The sequence below is a fragment of the Lissotriton vulgaris genome, chromosome 5, assembly GCF_964263255.1.
Source record: "Lissotriton vulgaris chromosome 5, aLisVul1.2, whole genome shotgun sequence".
NCBI lineage: Eukaryota > Metazoa > Chordata > Amphibia > Caudata > Salamandridae > Lissotriton > Lissotriton vulgaris.
In genome coordinates this window covers 102381222-102403123 of record NC_141693.1, presented here as the reverse complement: position 1 = coordinate 102403123, position 21902 = coordinate 102381222, and the positions used below count along the sequence as shown (strand labels likewise).

General features: G+C 43.5%; 1 protein-coding gene across 2 annotated transcripts in view; it reads right to left on the bottom strand.

The window, feature by feature from the left end:
• Positions 1-21902, bottom strand: part of C5 (complement C5) — a 352588-nt gene that overhangs the window by 76854 nt on the left and 253832 nt on the right. For both annotated transcript variants that reach the window (XM_086920988.1, XM_086920987.1), the window contains 3 exons: positions 14762-14837; positions 12719-12875; positions 7094-7189 (listed from right to left, as the gene is read on the bottom strand). In XM_086920988.1, coding sequence (XP_086777114.1) covers positions 7094-7189; positions 12719-12875; positions 14762-14837 — 329 coding nt within the window. The remainder of the gene's footprint in view (positions 1-7093; positions 7190-12718; positions 12876-14761; positions 14838-21902) is intronic.

Below are 21902 nucleotides of genomic sequence, written 5' to 3'. Positions count from 1 at the left end.
AAGAAGACACAGGGGGGCTCACAATGAAAGGGATGCTGGAAGATGCTAGCACTGGAGCCGCTGCTCTGGGAAGAGAAGTAGCATTTATTTATTTTTATTTTTGAAATTTGATATAGCGCGGACATGGCCCGAAGGCATCAGAGCGCTTTACAGCAGAAGCATGATACAAGGGCACAGCAAGTTACAGTTCCAATAATTACATCCATACATGTTGCATCGGTAGCTGTGACAAGGACACGTGCAGCCATGATTGTAGACAGCCACTGTAGGCAGGGGTGCAGGTAGCATTGGTACACTGGGTGCAGTGCCCCTGGGGCCCTTTGAACCTTGATAATTGCTGTAGCTGTATTTTACTATGCCAACACTTGTCAAAGGGTCTCTTTTCATTGCTTGCCCCCGGGCCCATGGCATCCTTGCTATGCTACTGACCATCGGGCACCATCTCAGAGCAGTACCAGATTGCAGTGAACGTATTAAAATAGCTCTGATGCTAAGAGCATGGAGCACCAACATGGCAAAATGTAATTTTGCTTGTGGCTTCTAAAATCCTTGTATCAGAGCTGACTGAGGGCAGTGCTGAGAGGACAGAAACTCAAGGCATTGCTGCGGGATACTCACTGAGAGCGATGCAAACACAATATGACTCATTTACACTCACTAACACTCACGCACGCCCACAAAGCCCTCCACATCCAGACCTGCATACCTCAACCACCGCCTCTCCTTCTACACTCCCAACAGACGTCTCTGCTTTGCCAATTGGCCCTGGCGTCCATCCCGCGGATCTACAAGACCTCGGCTGGAAGAAGATCCTTCTCCTCCCTCGCTGCAAAGACCTGGAACTCCCCTCCTCTTCATCTCAGGCAATCACCGATGCTGCCTTAATTCAAGAAGGACCTCAAGACCTGGATCTTTGACTGAACCACAGACACCCCTCTTCCCCCCACTCAGCGCCTTGAGACCCTAACAGGGGAGTAGTCGTGCTTTACAAGAAAGCTGATTGATTGATTGATTGATTGATTGGCAGCGGCCTTGCCGGCGCTGTCAGAATTCTACTGCTCCCCAGCAAGGCTTCAATAAATACCCTAAAATGCATATCTTTGCAAGCAAGATTTTCTGCCTGCTGTTTTGTAATTTAAGGGCCTGCTGTCTGCCAAAAGACTTCAAAAATAAATAATAGAACACTAATATGGTGTTCAAGATTAGACTCTGGGAAGGTCCTTTGAGCTCCCTTCTTGATTACTGGATGAAAGCACGACTCCTCCTAGTAGCCACATCGACTTCCTGCAAAGACAAATATACGTGACAGGTGAGAAGTGTCTCCTGATGTGGGCCCCAGTTAGGAGGAAAATCCACAAAGGGAAACTAAACTACCTCATTGCCAAATTTGTTGATCTCGATTGAAGATGAAGATTAATACTGAACATGTCAGGTCAGCACCAAACTCCCACTGACATCAGGAAGGAGAAAAGAGGTAAGCATAGAATCCAGAAGGTCAAGCTGCTAAAAGCAAAAATCTGTAACAAAAATATTAGCAAGAGGCTAAGAACATGGTAAAAAATAAGGGAATGATTGTGTTGTGACACATCATCTTGTGATTTCCTCTTTATGTAGGATGCAAACAGGAACTGACAAACAGAAGAAGGTAACTACTCCATCTTAGATTGGGAACCTTAACTAACATTCTATATAAAGACCACCATCTTGAGAAGGACTGGTTATAGATTGTGCACGGCCCTTTTCAGGTTCTGATGCCATTCGTTTGATAAATGGAGAAGCCCAAGTTTGACATTCTTTGTTCAAAGCTGGATTGCAGCGACGCACTGCGACCCTTTAAACCTGGCACTCCAGGCAGGTCCCGGAACATCCATCCGGCTCACTGTGAGCTGAAAGCCTACAGAACAATGCAGATGGCGTGGATTTCAAGTAGATGCAGGCCAGCATCAGATGGAGAGCTTCTTCCTGCTCTGAATGCATACAGTCTTTGGTATATCCTTTACACGGGTCTCACGAATATGACACCTGTGATGGTGGAGGAGGGAATTGCCCTTACGAGTAGACATTGAAAAAATTGATGCACACTGCCCTGCAAGGTGCTGTTCTCTCCATAAGTCCATAGACAGGTCCTGCATTGTTTAGCTGCCATCAACCATAAAGTCTTAGGGCCTTGTTACGAGTTTGGCAGTCTTCCTGTCGGCCCACCACCGTCGTGCCAATAGAAGGACCGCCTTGCCGGCAGGAGGACTGCCAAGCTTGTCGTTTGCTCGCTTGCCAGCTGGATTACGACTGAAATCCTTGGTGGATGGTCAGTACTGCAGCATTGTCACGGCAGGGGCTGTTTATGGCTCATAGGAGAGCCTTAACAGCAGACCACCACTGTGACAGCGCCTGCAGCACGTTTCCTGCATGGTGTGGCATTCACCATGTCGAGCATGTCATACAGTGCAGGAACGGGGTTCCATTCCAGGGGGGCACATGTACCCCCAGGGGCAGAAGTGGCAGCACCGCCATGAAAAGGTTGTTGAAAATGAAAGTCGGAATATGCTCAGTGGTGCCACAGTGGCACCAACAGGATATTCCTGGCCCTTTCCACTGCGCCACTGCTGCCGAATCCTGGCCCTGTGGCAGTCCGACCGCCACACTCAGAATATTGTGAGCAGACCCGCTGGGATGTGTGACGTTACAACGCATACATTTACATCGGGGTACATTACATTGTGGTTTTTATAACGCAAGTCGTTGCATCATTACAACGACTTGAGTTGGAGGGCGCTGGACTTAGGAGTAGTATAATTTACTAGTCCAACTCCAGTCTACGTACAGTAGAGAAGGTGTTGGATAACAAATTATACTATTCCGTGTCCTAGAGCGCCATCTAGCGTAAGTAGTTGTAACGACTTGCGTTGTGAAAACCGTGATGTAATAGCATCGCGATGTAATCCCCGCGTTGTAAACGATGTTTCCCGACTCACAGTGGTGAAGGTAGTCGGACCACCACCACAAGCACGCCATAAGGCCCTTTTTTTAGCCCTGGTCACCTGGTTCTTTAGATCTTTGAACGTTAAAAAAAGATAGGCTCTGTCTTCCCTGAAATACCCATAAATTCAGGTGATGATCATGTGAGTTTGTTGTTGCCCACTTCACTGAGGCCAAGTTATCAGACTAAAAAGATGATGATGGCCGGGACATTTTGATTCGACTACAGTGGCGTAGACTGCTTATGCAGTTACAGAAGCGCCATTTGCCTGGCTACTTTGGCACATAACGAAGTAAAGATACAACCTTTGGCCATGTTTTTCAGATGCTTGCATGCGGGGGAAACTTCCCCACAAGCCGCTGAGCTCGACCGCTTAACTTATTTCTGAGTTGTGCGCTGAATATTATGGTGCAGTTCAGTGCATAAACAATTTAGTGGTGTTATTTATCTATGTGCAGAAGGGCACCACAGCAGGGGCTGCAGATGTCCCAGCCTGCTGCCATGCCCAGGTTTTTGCGGCATCCCAACTTGCTTAAAACACAACAGCTGCACTACTTAAACAGGTCAAGAAAATATCATGGACTCGTTAGAGTTATGAATTTTCCATGAGTGCAGCAAACAAAGAGTAAATAATCGTCACCAGTGTTTCTTCCCAGAGTGACCAATTGACCGCCTTAAAAAAAAAAGTATGTAACGTTGGTATAAAACACAAGCACTTTTGGAAAAAGCACTTCAGTGTCATTGAGGCTGCAGTGAGTGCGCACATTAGCAGCAGAGTAAAGATGAGGATATAAATTTGGGGCAACAATTTTACAAATTAATGACGTAATTATAATGTAACATTACTAATGTGCTGAAATTACCCCGTTAAGGAGCATCTGCTACGTTATCTGTCCTAAAAAAATAATGCATTGTTTGTGACTTGATGCATGACGTAACACAGGCTGTCTCGAATGACCTCACATAGTCGACAGCGACTGATTTCCTGAATGTGCCCAGTTATAATACCCAGTATTCTTCAAGTGGGCAGATGCACACATTTTTGGCGCCCTGTGTGAAGGGACTTTTTCTGGCATGGTGATAACCCCACATATGAGGCTTTTAAGGCACACTGCTTGTGGCACCCCGGACCGCTGTCTCGTGTTTTTTTATTTTTTTTATTTTACAGAGTTTTATATAGCGCGGACTTGACCCTAATCGGGTATCAGAGCGCTTTACACGAGCACCAGTTGTATTACATGAGGACACATTCATGTCCCTTGTCTGGCGAGCCCTGGCCACTCATAAACGTCATTTGCACTTACATCAATTATGTTATCAACCATGCTGCAAGGAATTGCCCCATTTCTCTCCCTCCAGCAGCGATAGTGCATAACTTATCAGGAACCACATCAAGGACGCTTCAGTTTCATCCCATACATCAACGTTCTGCTTCTGTTTTTCATCTCTGAGTTCTGAAGATTCCTCCTCTTTCTGACTGTCTGTTGCCAGGAGGATTGTATCAAAGGCTGCTGCATCCTCTGTAAGCAATGCAGTGGTGTCAGGCTTTTTATTACAGGGTTGAAAAAGGAGCAAGGGGGACTATATCTAAAGCACCTTCACCCCAATTATATGTCAAGCAAAAAAGCCCTCCTACCACAAAGTAGTACTCTATGCTACCTTCTGTCTTTGACCGCAATGTGGGCTTAGGTTTTTGTCACCGCATTGCATGGTAACTGAGATCCCAAAATTCTCTAGGCGTAATACTTCACCTCTTTGATTACCTAACTCTTCCCTCTATTGTTGATTGAGGTCAATGCCTCTTAAAAAATGAAGACAGCTCACTAGATTGCTGGTTGATCTTAGGTTTACCTCTTAGCTTGTACTTCTTCGGGTGCTACAAGATCCTGTTTTGGTGGCAAGGCACTTAAAAAAACTTCAGATCAATTGTATAAGACTGAATGTCATAGTAAATTGGGATAGCAAAGCAATATTGAGAATCTGCTGTAAAGATTACATGGCAAAATATTTGTGATACACCCAAGGCAGTATGGGTCCCAGCAGGTGCAAATGGATTTATCCTTTTATCAACCATTCATTAAAGATTCTTTGAGCAAATGCTTTTCATGTTGAAGGGGTCATCCAGGGAAAAGTATAAACCTCGTCCTCCTACAAAATCTTACATTATGAACAATCACCGACAGCAGAATTCTAATAACGAAGGAGACTCCTCCAAGCAAACTAGTTACATGACTTCAAGCAGATAAAAAGGGAGGAATTATTTACATACAAAGAGAGGGGAGAGGAACAGCAGTTAATTTACTTCTTTACATTTTTCGTCTTATCAAATCAAAAAAGTATATAAAAAATGGAGATTAATTGGTTAAGCTACCGAATTAAAACAATTATTTAAGCATACTCCCACAGTGACCTATTAAAATAGAAGGGGCCTGAAAATGGAGCTGCAGCAAAAGAACTACTGTGGCATTCAACTGATCAAAAACAAAATACCAAATGATGTATGAACTGCACAAACTACATTTTGACTTGAAAGAGGTATTGTGTATCATCCAAACATAGAGAAAAAGATAATGCAACGATAATAGGCATCATATGAAAGTAAAGAGGGTATTTCCAGGATCAAATGTTCATGTAGCTTTATTATGCTGGTATGAGGACAGGAGAGTAGAGACAACGTTTCTTGAAAAGGGGCATCAATTACCCCATATGACATTTGAAGTGTTGGAAGTTATAAAGAATGACCTTAGAGGGAATTTTAGGGATATTAAGGAAAAGTTAGTCAGGAGAGAAATTTTCTGGATGAATTCTTGGATCGCTTAGACCCGAGAGGTCTTGATGCCATGCATGTGGCTTTCTTAAACAGAGACCAGGAGCAGGTGATTATGTATATAAAAGATATTTTTTATTTATTTAAATCCTTGTGAAAAAACATCTCAACCGTAGCATTATTAAAATATTTCTTCATACAATAGATTTTTTGATGATCATCTCAAAGTAGAAGCAAGACAGATGTAGAATTAAAAGAATCTTTTTGGAAACAAAACCATTAAAGCATACTGATTAAAAAACAAGCAAAAGAAATTCTATGGCTATGTGGCTTTGAAATTGTTTGGTTATACACCGGACATTTTGATAAGGGGAATAGAATGCTCTGATCGGCATATCAGCCATTATTGGGCAGAAAGATTTATTAGCATGGAACTTGGGTAATCCTGACTCCTTTGGAAATTAATTGGGCAAGAAGTTTGATTATTATAATGTGGACTGTCACATAATGAAATGTAGTAATTTTTTAGAGAGGAAACCTATGTTTTTTCTTGTAGGCTTTGTTACATTTGCTAGGTTTAAATGAGATTTCCCTCAATGAAGAGGTTTAGCCCTGGAAATGGAATGGGAAAGAATTTTTCTTGTGTTTCAAAGGCTGATTATAAGACATGAATTTAGCAAATTTATTAGATTTATTGAAACTGAAATTATAGTAATTGATTACTAAACGCAATTAAGTTTCTAATAAATATGAGTTTATGTCAGTGCATTATGATTTATGGGGTTTACAGTGAACCCATCCTGGTACTACTATGGTAAATTGGAAATTGTGGTAATTCTGTTCTTCTGTATCAATAAAGAAAAAAAAAGATCGAAGTAGAGCACTGCGCATGATTTCATTTCAGAAGCGAGGAAGCATCTCCACCAGGTATGTAATATTGAAGAGGATTCAACTACTTGGGGGAGTGTGGTTCATTTGCACATAGATAATTAACCAAGCAGCGGAAGTGCCTTCCAACCTGTTCAATATTATGATTGCATGGGAGTTTAATAGTGGTCCCTTCCAGCTCAACGCTCCATCTCTTCCCACTAATGCATCCTTGTACATTTTGTTAAATTACTCAACAGCATCATTCTTAAAGTGCCAACGTTTGAACTTTTCTCTTTCGAATACAAACATGTTCACACATTTTTATTATGTACTAAAACATGAATGGTAGGGTTGGAAGGTGAAACAATAACGGTAAAAATATTATTCAGTTTTTTTAGTGTAGTGACAGTGGGATCACATATGTTTTCCAATCATTAGCCATCATATGCAATGAAAAAGGTAACCGGATTGGTACATACCACTATCGCACAGATTTTATATGCCTTCTGAATGCCAATGAGAACGAATGCTGTCATGTACAATGCTTTTTCCTTTTCTTGTGTGGGCGGGGTACCCTGCAACGGAAAGTCAAAACACACAGTCGGTGAAAAGGATCCAGATGTTCTGCAAAACACCATCACCATAGCAACCATTTTTAAGAAGCGCATTCACTGCAACAGTATAGTCTTAAAAAATAGTACCTATTGCCACTCTCGTGGATGTCAAGTAGAAACAGTATTGGCATATGTGAAAAGTTTATGGGAGCTTTAAAGCAAAGTAGGAAACTTTGTATCTTACAACTTTACAAGCTGATGCCTCTGTCTCAACTTAGACTTTTCTGTCCCTCAAGAAATGCCTTAAGATACATTTAAGCGTGTGCCCATGTTTAGGAAACAGACAAGGAGCTTGAGTAGTGGAATCAACAGAGTCATAAAGATGGCAATCAAGAATATTGTTACCTAGACAGCTCATACATTCCAGCTTGCCTCAACAAATTACACATTTGGGAGTAGTGCGAATTCACAATGAATTGTATTCATGGACATGTTTGAACATTATGGTCAATGTAATGATCTTTGATGGTTCAGGCAGTCTCACAGGAGATGGGAGACCCCATAAAAGTGGGAGCTTCCCCACTGACTTCGTACTCCTGTAGTACTCCTTTGGGTACTCACAAATGCTTCTGTGAGTTGGCCCCTTCGTGTGGTGAGGACTACCTGAGTACGTTCCAACTAGAGGTCTAGTAGAAAAGGACCCATAACCTTCTGCCAATGTTCGGAATCATCCAGACAATGAACCTCTTCATTTTACTTGTTACAGTAAAAAAATCTGAATCTTCCATTTTTATCCCGATCATGGTCCAGCCTATGTGCATCACCCCACCGTGAGCATTCAGGCCGAGCTCCCAAGGTGCTGATGTTGTTTTTGTTGGTAGGAGAAGCACTTTGGGGTCATCTCCCAGCAGAAGGAAATTTGGTCATAGCTAGAAATTGACTTTCAAAAATTAACTCAAAGGAGAAAACAGGGGTCCAGTGAGATGGAGAAGAGCCTATCTTGATCAGAAACTGCAATAGTTTCTCGCTCAGGGTCTTTGTTATGTTATTTTGACACAAATAGACACATTTACTCAGTGGTTCTAGGATGGCGGGTAGATTTTAAGTGACTCAAACATGTTATGTTTCCACCAGCGGACCTCGGCCAACATCTAGTGGCAACAAAAGCAATTCTTTTTAACAATTCTGAAAAAAGCAACAAAATAAAGTGCTGCTATCTTACTTTGTGTTGCTATCTCACCAACCCATGGACACCTCAAGGGCTTTTTCCAGGAAACAACAAAGACTTTTGTGAACAGCAATTTAAAGAAGCAGTGGCTATGCCAATAGATCTGGTTTTACAGCTATGTTATTCAGTAATGTGAAGGATTACAAGTACATAGCATGGGGATGGATATGTTTTTGTGTGGAAGAAAAGAACTGTAGAATAATATCGGTGTAGGTTAAATGGTCAGGAGACAGTTGTATTATAAAGCCAGACCTAATAATCCATATAGGTCAATGACTGCCCTACTCACGTCTCTCCTGCTGCTAAGAAAAAAAAAATATTTAGTTATCTAAGACACTTCAATAGCATTAAAATATCATGCGTGTGCCTCTAAAAATTCAAGCTCAGGCAGCCGGACAAATAAACCAAATGATCACAACTGTGTGGAGGGAAACCACTTTTTGTTGGCCGCATTCAACTTCTTCCCAATCAAAACATGTACTCCTGGCTCATATGCGGCAGAGCCAAAGCGGTAGACAGTCAAAATATCGAGTTGTAAATATCGACTTACCATAATATCGAGTCTGTAATATCGAAGGAGCATAATATCGAAGGCAAGAATATCGTAGGACAGAATATCGACCCAAGGTAAGTAATATCGAAATACTTAATATCGATGTAAGTAATATCGAAGTTAGTAATATCGATAGCATATATATCGATGTTAATAATTTCGATGACACTAATATCGATATTTGTATTATTTTATAGTTTTTTATTATGTATGTGTTATATGTTTAATTTAAGTATTTAAAATAATTACTATTATATGTGTATACATTTTCTATAATAATATAGAAATTTATAAGTAAATTTGATGTTTTAGTACCGGAGCGGGTTGTGGGTTTATAGGGGAATAGGGTGGGAAGTAATTTAAGTATGGTAAGTTGATTAATAATTAGTAGGATTAATTAATTAATTATAATTATTTGCTAATTAATATTGATTAATTGGGAAATAATTAATTGATTAATTGATATATATTTTCTGTAGCGGGATGTGGGTTTATAGGGGAATAGGGTGGGGAGTAATTTAATAATAATTAATTAATTAATATATGTTTTTAAATATTTATAACTAATTAATTGGCAAATAATTAATATTAATTAGTTAATTAATTAATATAATTTGGTACATATTTTAAATTAGTAATTAATTGGTAATTAAATAATATTAGTTAGTTAATTACATTATTAGAGTAATTTATTTATATATAATTTTTAGTTACTGTTAATTAATTAATTGGGGAAAAATGATAATAATTATTAAATTATATTAATTACAGCTTATGTGCTAATATATTTACTTTATTGTTATTGTTAATTAATTATTAATTGCTAATTAAATAATATTATTTAACTTTGGGTTAAGGAGTATTTTTAGGGTTCAGGGTCATTTTTGGGTTTTTGGGTAAAGGGGTATTTTGAGTGTTTAGGGGCAGTTTTCAGTTTTAGGGTAAAGGGGTGTTTTAGGGTTCAGGGTCAGTTTTCAGTTTTTGGGTAAAGGGGTATTTTTAGGGTTCAGGGTCAGTTTTCAGTTCATGGGTAAAGGGGTATTTTTAGGGTTCAGGGTCAGTTTTCAGTTCATGGGTAAAGGGGTATTTTTAGGGTTCAGGGTCAGTTTTCAGTTTTTGGGTAAAGGGGTATTTTTAGAGTTCAGGGTCAGTTTTCAGTTCATGGTTAAAGGGGTATTTTTAGGGTTCAGGGTCAGTTTTCAGTTCATGGGTAAAGGGGTATTTTTAGGGTTCAGGGTCAGTTTTCAGTTCATGGGTAAAGGGGCATTTTTAGGGTTCAGGGTTAGTTTTCAGTTCTTGGGTAAAGGGGTATTTTTAGGGTTCAGGGTCAGTTTTCAGTTTTTGGGTAAAGGGGTATTTTTAGGGTTCAGGGTCAGTTTTCAGTTTTTGGGTAAAGGGGTATTTTTAGAGTTCAGGGTCAGTTTTCAGTTCATGGTTAAAGGGGTATTTTTAGGGTTCAGGGTCAGTTTTCAGTTCATGGGTAAAGGGGTATTTTTAGGGTTCAGGGTCAGTTTTCAGTTCATGGGTAAAGGGGTATTTTTAGGGTTCAGGGTCAGTTTTCAGTTCTTGGGTAAAGGGGTATTTTTAGGGTTCTGGGTCAGTTTTCAGTTTTTGGGTAAAGGGGTATTTTTAGTAAATTAATTATTAATACTTATTGTTTAGTACATATATATTATATCTTTACTGTATATATTTTTATTTATTTATTTTAAACATTATTAGATACTTTTAAATATGTTTATTTTATTTATTAGTGTTATATACTTACTTTTACATTTATATATATTAAAAAAAAATCGATATTTTTAACATCGATATTTTTTACAACGATATTATTTTTTCGATATTTTTGTACTTACCATGTTGTAGATAGGATGTCGATATTTTTGCCCTCGATATTGTTGACTCGATATTCTTGTAGGTCGATATTTTTGTGGTCGACATTCTGTCATAGATCCAGCCAAAGCACCTCTTTATTGACCCTCACATCATTGTCCAGTGACAGCTGCACCATCAGGCCAGACCATAAAAAGCCCAACGTTTAATAATGTTGGCAAATCTCTCATTGCACTGCATTCTCTTTGCCATCACTTAAAAGCATATTGGACATTGCACTGTTTTGGGACCACTCTGCTAATCTACAGGGTTTCGTTCCCACCTAGCACAAATGTCTACCATAAAGTCTCTCACTATAGTGCATTCTAGCTGCATCAGCTTTAGATAAACTTTATAATATTCATGCCTACTCCAGGCAACTTGAACATGAAGCCAGTGTTTCCAAGATACAACCAGTCCCACTGGCAGGGGAGGACCAAATTATGCGGCAGGGTTGACTAATTATGCAGCAACAGAAGCCAAATCATGTGGTATAATGTGGCACCTTTTGTAATAGTATTACTATGTTAATTTGTTATTTTTACACTTCATAGCACTGTCTGAGCCTTGGTGTTACCTCATTAGTACAAGTTTAAAACCCAAATATTGTAATAATAAACAGAAAGATGACCAGTCAACCATTGCACAGGTCCTTCGACTGCTCGGTAACATGAATTGCAGCGTTTTTAGTAACTTTTGATCTGTTTGAGCTCGAAACACAATCTGTATTAAACTCTGCAGATTATACAACACAAAAAATGGATAAAATGGCAAATGTGACTAATCTATAATTATGTGGAACGTGCCGCAATAGCAAAATCGCATACTTTCATATTTCTCTATCCTGAAGATGATCTGGGGTTCAGAATATCCAAGGTTGACATCTTTCACCCTTCTTTTAATAACAATGTAGTTAGCGACAAGGTAGATTTTATTGCAAGTATTCCTGACGCACATCTCACTTGTCTCATATCTGGTTCTACCCTTGGCTATTTTTGACCAGTCCCATACAGTCAACCCTATAATGCTGGAGCGTTGTTTAATCTACTGCATCTCATAAGTCTTTGTTCCACAAGTCATATTTATACGTCATTATTGTATCATATAATGTATCTGATGGCTCCTAGAAAATACCCTTACACCAGCTCTATTGCAACCATGTTTTTTGTGCCAATGGCCACACCCATGTAACTATATTTAAGTAAAACTAACCATATCAAAACACCTCGTCAAAAGTTATATGACTTTTTGAACGATATGACTCCCATTATGGTTAGTTATACAGTCCCAGAGTTACAGGTATCGGGTGTTCCAGGGTGGTATTACCAGGGATTACAAGTAAAACCCTGATATTCCCTGAGAATTTAGGAATTACCAGGGGAATATGTAATCCCAAATCTGAGTCATATGTTAAGTCTACAGTTTTAGAGAGGAAAGCAGATTCCATCTTCAATGGAGCCTTCACAATTTCTGGGTGAAACACCACAGACTCACGGTCTCCCCTGGGATGCCATAATCCTGGTAGAGCTGGCGAGGGATGCTCCTGGCTACAACAGAAATAGGTGTCCACTTACAATAAATTTATTTTCCTTGATGATCCCTGTCTCATTAGAACCATTTCCTCTTTAGGTGTATTCAACATATTCAATGGCTAACCTGCTGTAATAAACGTACACTTATATTCGGCCATTCACACTTCATCATTATTTTCATGATATTAATTTGGTAAAGGGTGGCAGGCTTCTAGCAATACTTTGAACTTTGATCCACTGTCAGAAAGATAAGATATTATGGTCTTTAAATTTCTGTGCTCAGAACCTGTGACATTTTAGTGGCAATGACTGATCTTGCAACTGAGTTCTGCAGTAATAATGTCTTTCTCTACTCTCCTCACCTGTAATTTCACTGGAAAGTAGCCCGATTTCTCCACGAAAGAGCCATCCGGCCTCTGGCTGTCAGTCAGCCAGGTGAGTGTGTTGCACATGGCGTTTACATCCAGGGGAACATACTGTTGAACTTGCCCTAGCATTCTTAGGGCGAATGCTGTTAGCCTGCAATGGAAATTGCAAAGAAAGTGGTTGTAATGTACAATGACTAACAGTCTACCTTAGAATTCTGATGGTTTGGAAACAGTGACACCTATTATTCTTCACCCAGTAGTCAGGGATAAATCGCACAACATCACTCAGAAGCAAACAAACTTGTAACATATTTACGTTGATACTGTGCAGGAAGCTTGCAAAATGGTGGCATGTCTTTTTCTCGGTTTTATAACCTCAGGATACAAAATTGTAAAATATACGAGAAAGGGGGCATTTAAGTATGAAATATTTAAGGGCAGTGCTTAATTAGGGCTGGTGAATGCTAGTGGTGGTCATCAGCAGTCATTTTTGGGGGACAAGACACATTTTTCATCATTAGAAGAAATGTATAAATAACATCAGATTTTCAGAAAATATCAACCAGAAATTGCTGAGTAAATAATGGCGTTCTAAATTAACAGGAGAGTGCCACGTGGAACCACAGAAATTATTTTTAAGTTCTAAAAATAAACAGTCCAAAGGCATATAGGACTTTAATAATTTCCTCTTCTAAAAACAGCTTGGAGCTGAATGGAGAGAAACTCAAAACTGAGTGAGGCCCGAAAGTGTGGTAATCACTTACCCCTCTTAGTTACTATGAATCTGGGTCTCCATGTGAAAGTCTTCACAAGTTATTTACCAGCACAAAGGACATTATTCCCAAAAGGTCATGAAAGTTGCACAAAGTCTCATGGAATAAATTGGCAGAATGTTTGGTGGAGTGTGAACCCATTCTTCCCTGTTTTTCTTTCCTGTGTTTTTTTTGGCTTCAGTCGTGCAAATGAAGTAATCTGCTGTTCCACTCTGAATTCCTTTTCTTACACTTCACTGCCATTTCTAAATACTTGCCCTGATTCATCAGGTAAGGTTTGCCAGGAGAAATACATGATTTGTAACACTTGGGGGCCCATTGTCCGCCCGCCACTGTAACGGTAAACGGGACTGACCGCCAGAGGTGCGGCGGTTCCGCTATGCCAATTAGGATGTGCCCGCCACCTTGGCGGTCGCATCCTGCATATTATACATTGCTGCGGGCAGTGCTGTCAGCAGCACCCGCCGCAATGCAAAATATGCATGTTGTGCATTGGCATGCACAACGTGACAGGCACCGCCTGCCACTATGTGCATGGCAATGAAGGGGGGTACCATGGTGGAGTCTCCGCCATGGAAAGGCATGCCCCACGCACCCATCCTAACATGGATGGCGGTGCCTGCAAGGCACCGCCACCATATTGTGGGCCTTTTCCGCCTGGCAGGCAATCATGACGATTGCCAGCCGGCGAAAAAGTGGCAGACGGGCTTTCTGTCCGCTGCGGTACCCCCGCCATGCCAATGTGGGGGGGGGGGTAAATGGCCGTCGGGGGGGAGTTCTTGTGGCCGGAGGGCCACAGCTGGTCGGGCGGGGGCCATCCGCCCACTATCATAATAGGCCACTAAGGCTGGGAGCCACCACACGGACGTGGGGTTCACTTAATGAGCCTTGGAGTTCACTGATAAGACTTGATAGGTCGTGCACACACACTGCATTACTTTCGTAACCATGCAGGAGGTCCCTGGAACTTCTCATTAGGATACTGCTCTCTAGTTCTGTTTTGTCAATTGGCTGTAGATGTGTATAGCTTAACGTAAGCATGCCCAGCATAGGTCCAGGATTACTGGAGGCGTGGCAGGCTTTCAGGACAACCACTGACTACCTGAATTAATGTATTTAAGACTAATTGTGTGTTCATTTATTTTAAGTTAATGTCATGAAAATCCAGGGAAGGTTCTGGCCTCTGTTGCATTGTACTTTGATGTTTAGATGCCACAATCTCAGTCAACTTCAGTTCTGATCAGTGAATATCTATTATACTCACCACGTGCTTGGCTCACGGCCCCTCCACATGCTATAAGAGAAGTCAGGGTTTCTAAAAGACAAGATGCTTAGAATACCTAAAGAAGATCAGAATAGAAAGAAAATAAAGATTAGTCCAGATCCATCCCTTCAAATCTATGTATTTCTGATTCATATCCATAAAACAGTTGAACAAATATATATACATTATAGGAAAGTACCCTTTTTGAAATTGTCACCCCCACTTTTTGCCTGGTATCTGATGCAATTTTGATGGACATTCACTAGGTTCCTGCTATCCAGGTCCCCAGTGCCAGATCTATTTCCCTAAAAAGGTACAACTGTTCCCCCAATTTGCAATACCATTAGCAACCCATGTAAATCCCTAGTAAATGGTACCCCTTGTACCTAGGGTAAGAAGGCTCAAGAGGGTCCCTAAGGGCTGCAGCATAATTGTGCCACCCTAAGGGACCCCTCAGCACCATCATGCAATCTGCCATTGCAGGCTACATGCCATGGTGCAGACAAAACTGAAGAGCCGACATGGCACTTAAAATTCCACCACCTTGGTTTTGGTGGAATTAGTCCACTGGGTAAGGGTTATGCCCACCTCCCACAGGAAGTGATCATATAGAGGGTTTAGACACCCTAAAAGTAAGAAGCCCATTGGCTACTATCGGTCACTCCCTTTAATGCCCCTAAATGGAGTAAGGTTAGATTTGTCCCCCACCAAGTGAGAGGCCACCAGGACCAACTGGGATACCAGACCCCTTGCAGCAGCCAAGGCCTGTTTAAGTCCAGTTGGGACTCTAATGGCACAGAGACTGAGCAACCATTGAGAGATGTCAGCACCACAGAGACCCATTCCCAGAATGGCCCAGCAGCCCTGATTTTTGTACCCTCAACCGGTGAGACCGACCTCCGACATCTAGGATTGCACGGGAGAGGATATTAAGCTAAGGGCCCACATTGCAGGGCTCAGATGGTTATGTGGAGGTTTGGACCCCACATTTAACGCCTCACTACGGGTAGCATCCTTTCCAGAGGTCCTAGAGTCGCCATGTTTAGTTGTTTCCACCACCTCACTCCAGACCTCATTCTCCCAATTTATTTTGGGACACGCCAACTCCTGGTTGTACTTCCTTCTGTCAATGGGGATTTCTCCTCTACTTTTTGCTGTTATAATTCTCACTAAGGGCTTGATTAGGATTGCGGTTTTCCCGCATCCTCCAGGCCGGCGGAAGCCACCGCCGGCCTGGAGGATGCGGGAAAACCGCTGCGTAGGACCAGAAGACCCACCGCCAAATTAGGATAGCGGTGGGTCTCAAAATCCGTCCGCTGCTTTTCCGCCGCGGTCGCCTTCCGACCGCGGCGGAAAAGCTCTATCATGGCTGGCGGTGTCTGTCAGACACCGCCAGCCATATTAGGATAGCGGAAAACATATGATTTTCCACAGCGGCTTTTCCGCCGTGGAAAAGCATACGGAGATTGCCTTCGGGGGCCCGTTGCGGGCCCCCTTGGTGACGGGGGAGGGTGGGGGTGCACATGGGTGTGTGCTCACCGGTTAGAGGCGGCAGACCCGAGAGCAGAGGACGGCCCGGGACCAGGGTTCGATTCCCGGCGCGGCAGGTTTCTGGACCAGGGTCAGCGGACTTGATAATTCTCTCGCCTCAGTGCCCACTCTGATCAGCGATCACACTCGGCAACTCTGGGCATTAGCTTGCCTCATCTTCACTAACGGCCCCACCAGACCGCCGGGGATGCCTGGTCTCACCCTGGAGATACCCATTAAGGGACCATCTCTCAGGGAAGCCAGGAAGGGTTTCGCAGCGGTCGAAGCGCCTTGGGACCCTACGGGTATGTAGTGCGCTATATAAATGCCTATACATTTACATACATTACATTTACATGGGGGGTACCTATGGTACCCCCCTGCATTTGCGTTGACAAAGCGGCAGGCACCGCGCAGTACCTGCTGCTTTGTGCACGCAAATGCCGTGCATGCTTTTTTAACATTGCGGCGGGTGCAGCTTCAAGCTGCACCCGCCGCAATGTTAAAGATTGAGGATGTAACCGCCACCCTGGCGGTCACATCCTAATCTGCACGGAGGGACCTCCGCAGCCCCTGTGGACGGTCCCTCCTACTCTATGGTGGCGGACGGACTCAGGTCCGTCTGCCATTATAATCGGCCCCCAAGTCAGCGTTTGCAAGCCTACAAATGCAGTTATACCAGAAATGTCAAGAAGCCTTTTTTTGGGAGCTTGATGCTCCCTAGATAGCATACTACGCAGAGAAACAAACAATTCCTCATGATATACGAGTATTACATTTAGATCTACTCCTAGGAAAAGTTGGTTGCTCACAATTTCCAATGTGTCAGCTACCTTAGTGCACACCAGTTTTAGTAAGCAAGAAACTTACTCCCATTTTAAAGCCTTCTTATTGCTAATAAGTGAAACATCGCCGGTAAGGCTTGATTTATTAGGGTTAGAATTGGGAGTCAAGCGTGCTCTAATGTGAGTTTGAGCGTTGTGATCCCTATCCTCCCACTCAATGACTGCCATGTCCTGCATGAATTGGCATAGTTGGCGAGACAATAATACGTAGTCAATTCTACTAGACTGATTTAATCTCTTGAACTTGTGTGCACCTCCTTTGTCTGAAAGAGACCTACCGTTACAAGCCCTAAGGGTCCGACTCAAGGTCAAGCCCAGTTGCTGACTGGATAAAACAGAGCATCCTTTTACAGGAGGAAGGTCTAACTGGGATACTCCATACAGAGTCTTCTTCCAAAGTTAGATCTGATTCTGAGTTGTCTAGGGGTTCAAATGCTTCATCGAAGTCACCAGCAATAATTAACGGCACGTCAGAAGATAAGTTATCTTAAAAAGAGCTTAAGTGTAGGAAGGAAGAATTCCTTTTTCAGGCCGGAGGAGCTATTATACACATGAAAGATATATACTTGCAGGTTGTCCTTAAGGAATGAAAGGCCTAACAGAAAGGTGAGTTAGTACACAAAATCCTAACTCTGTAGTTTATCACGTTCTTCACCCAAACAGTTAAGCCACCGGCAGTGCAGTCTCAACCTTGCTTCACAGCTGAGAAGCAAGAGTGTGAATCCTGCCCTAAAGAGTGCCTCTGTACGCCAGATTTCCTGCAACAAACAAATGTCAAAGGAATGCAAAAGGGTGCCCAAGATAGATCTGTAAGCTTGGTTCTCATACCAGCAATGATCCATGATAGAACGTTCCAGGGGACATCAGTGGACAAAGGGGAACTTGGATGAGAAGGGACAGAAAGAGAAAGTCAATCAGTGCTGGTAGACCGGGCGGAAAGTGGCGGACGGTCTTTCCGTCCGCCGCGGACCCCCCAGCCATTGTAATGAGGCAGGGGGTCATTTCTGCATGGATGGAGGGTGGATCGCCCTTGCCGGGCCGGCGGTGACTACTGCCGGCCCGGCGGGGCGACCAGCCAGCCATCCTAATGGGGCCCCTAGGTCTTCAACCACGCCCGAGATACAAGTTGGATTTCAATATAGTCACAATCCATCCCAGGTATTGTGCAGAGTGGTGGATTAGTCCAGATCTCATTTCTGTTGTGACCATCATGATGATGGAAGGTAAGCAAAGGTATAAATGAAGCTCTGGATGTGAAGGCCTGATGGTATGAAACGTGTGGAGTGGAGAAAAGCAGCAAAACTAATTGTCTTACTGATGCTTGTTTGTTTTTGAAGAGCGTCAAGTCAGAGGCAGAGGTAGTGGGGTGCACGTGCCCTCTTTCACACTTTCATGAGTTGGACTGTGTGGTCCAATCCTGTGTGTTCCGAAAGGTCACCTTGGGTACAAAGTCTATATGCTTGCCTTAAACATGTATGTGTTATAGACAGTGACCGTCAGTATAGCATCGCCTGCACCCCCTCTGTTTCTTTTTACTGTGCTTCATGCCTTCCAAAGTGCTTTCTCTCTACCTCGCGCCCCATTTAACGCCTCACTACGGGTAGCATCCTTTCCAGAGGTCCTAGAGTCGCCATGTTTAGTTGTTTCCACCACCTCACTCCAGACCTCATTCTTCCAATTTATTTTGGGACACGCCAACTCCTGGTTGTACTTCCTTCTGTCAATGGGGATTTCTCCTCTACTTTTTGCTGTTATAATTCTCACTAAGGGCTTGATTAGGATTGCGGTTTTCCCGCATCCTCCAGGCCGGCGGAAGCCACCGCCGGCCTGGAGGATGCGGGAAAACCGCTGCGTAGGACCAGAAGACCCACCGCCAAATTAGGATAGCGGTGGGTCTCAAAATCCGTCCGCTGCTTTTCCGCCGCGGTCGCCTTCCGACCGCGGCGGAAAAGCTCTATCATGGCTGGCGGTGTCTGTCAGACACCGCCAGCCATATTAGGATAGCGGAAAACATATGATTTTCCACAGCGGCTTTTCCGCCGTGGAAAAGCATACGGAGATTGCCTTTGGGGGCCCGTTGCGGGCCCCCTTGGTGACGGGGGAGGGTGGGGGTGCACATGGGTGTGTGCTCACCGGTTAGAGGCGGCAGACCCGAGAGCAGAGGACGGCCCGGGACCAGGGTTCGATTCCCGGCGCGGCAGGTTTCTGGACCAGGGTCAGCGGACTCGATAATTCTCTCGCCTCAGTGCCCACTCTGATCAGCGATCACACTCGGCAACTCTGGGCATTAGCTTGCCTCATCTTCACTAACGGCCCCACCAGACCGCCGGGGATGCCTGGTCTCACCCTGGAGATACCCATTAAGGGACCATCTCTCAGGGAAGCCAGGAAGGGTTTCGCAGCGGTCGAAGCGCCTTGGGACCCTACGGGTATGTAGTGCGCTATATAAATGCCTATACATTTACATACATTACATTTACATGGGGGGTACCTATGGTACCCCCCTGCATTTGCGTTGACAAAGCGGCAGGCACCGCGCAGTACCTGCTGCTTTGTGCACGCAAATGCCGTGCATGCTTTTTTAACATTGCGGCGGGTGCAGCTTCAAGCTGCACCCGCCGCAATGTTAAAGATTGAGGATGTGACCGCCACCCTGGCGGTCACATCCTAATCTGCACGGAGGGACCTCCGCAGCCCCTGTGGATGGTCCCTCCTACTCTATGGTGGCGGACGGACTCAGGTCCGTCTGCCATTATAATCGGCCCCCAAGTCAGCGTTTGCAAGCCTACAAATGCAGTTATACCAGAAATGTCGAGAAGCCTTTTTTTGGGAGCTTGATGCTCCCTAGATAGCATACTACGCAGAGAAACAAACAATTCCTCATGATATACGAGTATTACATTTAGATCTACTCCTAGGAAAAGTTGGTTGCTCACAATTTCCAATGTGTCAGCTACCTTAGTGCACACCAGTTTTAGTAAGCAAGAAACTTACTCCCATTTTAAAGCCTTCTTATTGCTAATAAGTGAAACATCGCCGGTAAGGCTTGATTTATTAGGGTTAGAATTGGGAGTCAAGCGTGCTCTAATGTGAGTTTGAGCGTTGTGATCCCTATCCTCCCACTCAATGACTGCCATGTCCTGCATGAATTGGCATAGTTGGCGAGACAATAATACGTAGTCAATTCTACTAGACTGATTTAATCTCTTGAACTTGTGTGCACCTCCTTTGTCTGAAACAGACCTACCGTTACAAGCCCTAAGGGTCCGACTCAAGGTCAAGCCCAGTTGCTGACTGGATAAAACAGAGCATCCTTTTACAGGAGGAAGGTCTAACTGGGATACTCCATACAGAGTCTTCTTCCAAAGTTAGATCTGATTCTGAGTTGTCTAGGGGTTCAAATGCTTCATCGAAGTCACCAGCAATAATTAACGGCACGTCAGAAGATAAGTTATCTTAAAAAGAGCTTAAGTGTAGGAAGGAAGAATTCCTTTTTCAGGCCGGAGGAGCTATTATACACATGAAAGATATATACTTGCAGGTTGTCCTTAAGGAATGAAAGGCCTAACAGAAAGGTGAGTTAGTACACAAAATCCTAACTCTGTAGTTTATCACGTTCTTCACCCAAACAGTTAAGCCACCGGCAGTGCAGTCTCAACCTTGCTTCACAGCTGAGAAGCAAGAGTGTGAATCCTGCCCTAAAGAGTGCCTCTGTACGCCAGATTTCCTGCAACAAACAAATGTCAAAGGAATGCAAAAGGGTGCCCAAGATAGATCTGTAAGCTTGGTTCTCATACCAGCAATGATCCATGATAGAACGTTCCAGGGGCCATCAGTGGACAAAGGGGAACTTGGATGAGAAGGGACAGAAAGAGAAAGTCAATCAGTGCTGGTAGACCGGGCGGAAAGTGGCGGACGGTCTTTCCGTCCGCCGCGGACCCCCCAGCCATTGTAATGAGGCAGGGGGTCATTTCTGCATGGATGGAGGGTGGATCGCCCTTGCCGGGCCGGCGGTGACTACTGCTGGCCCGGCGGGGCGACCAGCTAGCCATCCTAATGGGGCCCCTAGGTCTTCAACCACGCCCGAGATACAAGTTGGATTTCAATATAGTCACAATCCATCCCAGGTATTGTGCAGAGTGGTGGATTAGTCCAGATCTCATTTCTGTTGTGACCATCATGATGATGGAAGGTAAGCAAAGGTATAAATGAAGCTCTGGATGTGAAGGCCTGATGGTATGAAACGTGTGGAGTGGAGAAAAGCAGCAAAACTAATTGTCTTACTGATGCTTGTTTGTTTTTGAAGAGCGTCAAGTCAGAGGCAGAGGTAGTGGGGTGCACGTGCCCTCTTTCACACTTTCATGAGTTGGACTGTGTGGTCCAATCCTGTGTGTTCCGAAAGGTCACCTTGGGTACAAAGTCTATATGCTTGCCTTAAACATGTATGTGTTATAGACAGTGACCGTCAGTATAGCATCGCCTGCACCCCCTCTGTTTCTTTTTACTGTGCTTCATGCCTTCCAAAGTGCTTTCTCTCTACCTCGCGCCCCATTTAACGCCTCACTACGGGTAGCATCCTTTCCAGAGGTCCTAGAGTCGCCATGTTTAGTTGTTTCCACCACCTCACTCCAGACCTCATTCTCCCAATTTATTTTGGGACACGCCAACTCCTGGTTGTACTTCCTTCTGTCAATGGGGATTTCTCCTCTACTTTTTGCTGTTATAATTCTCACTAAGGGCTTGATTAGGATTGCGGTTTTCCCGCA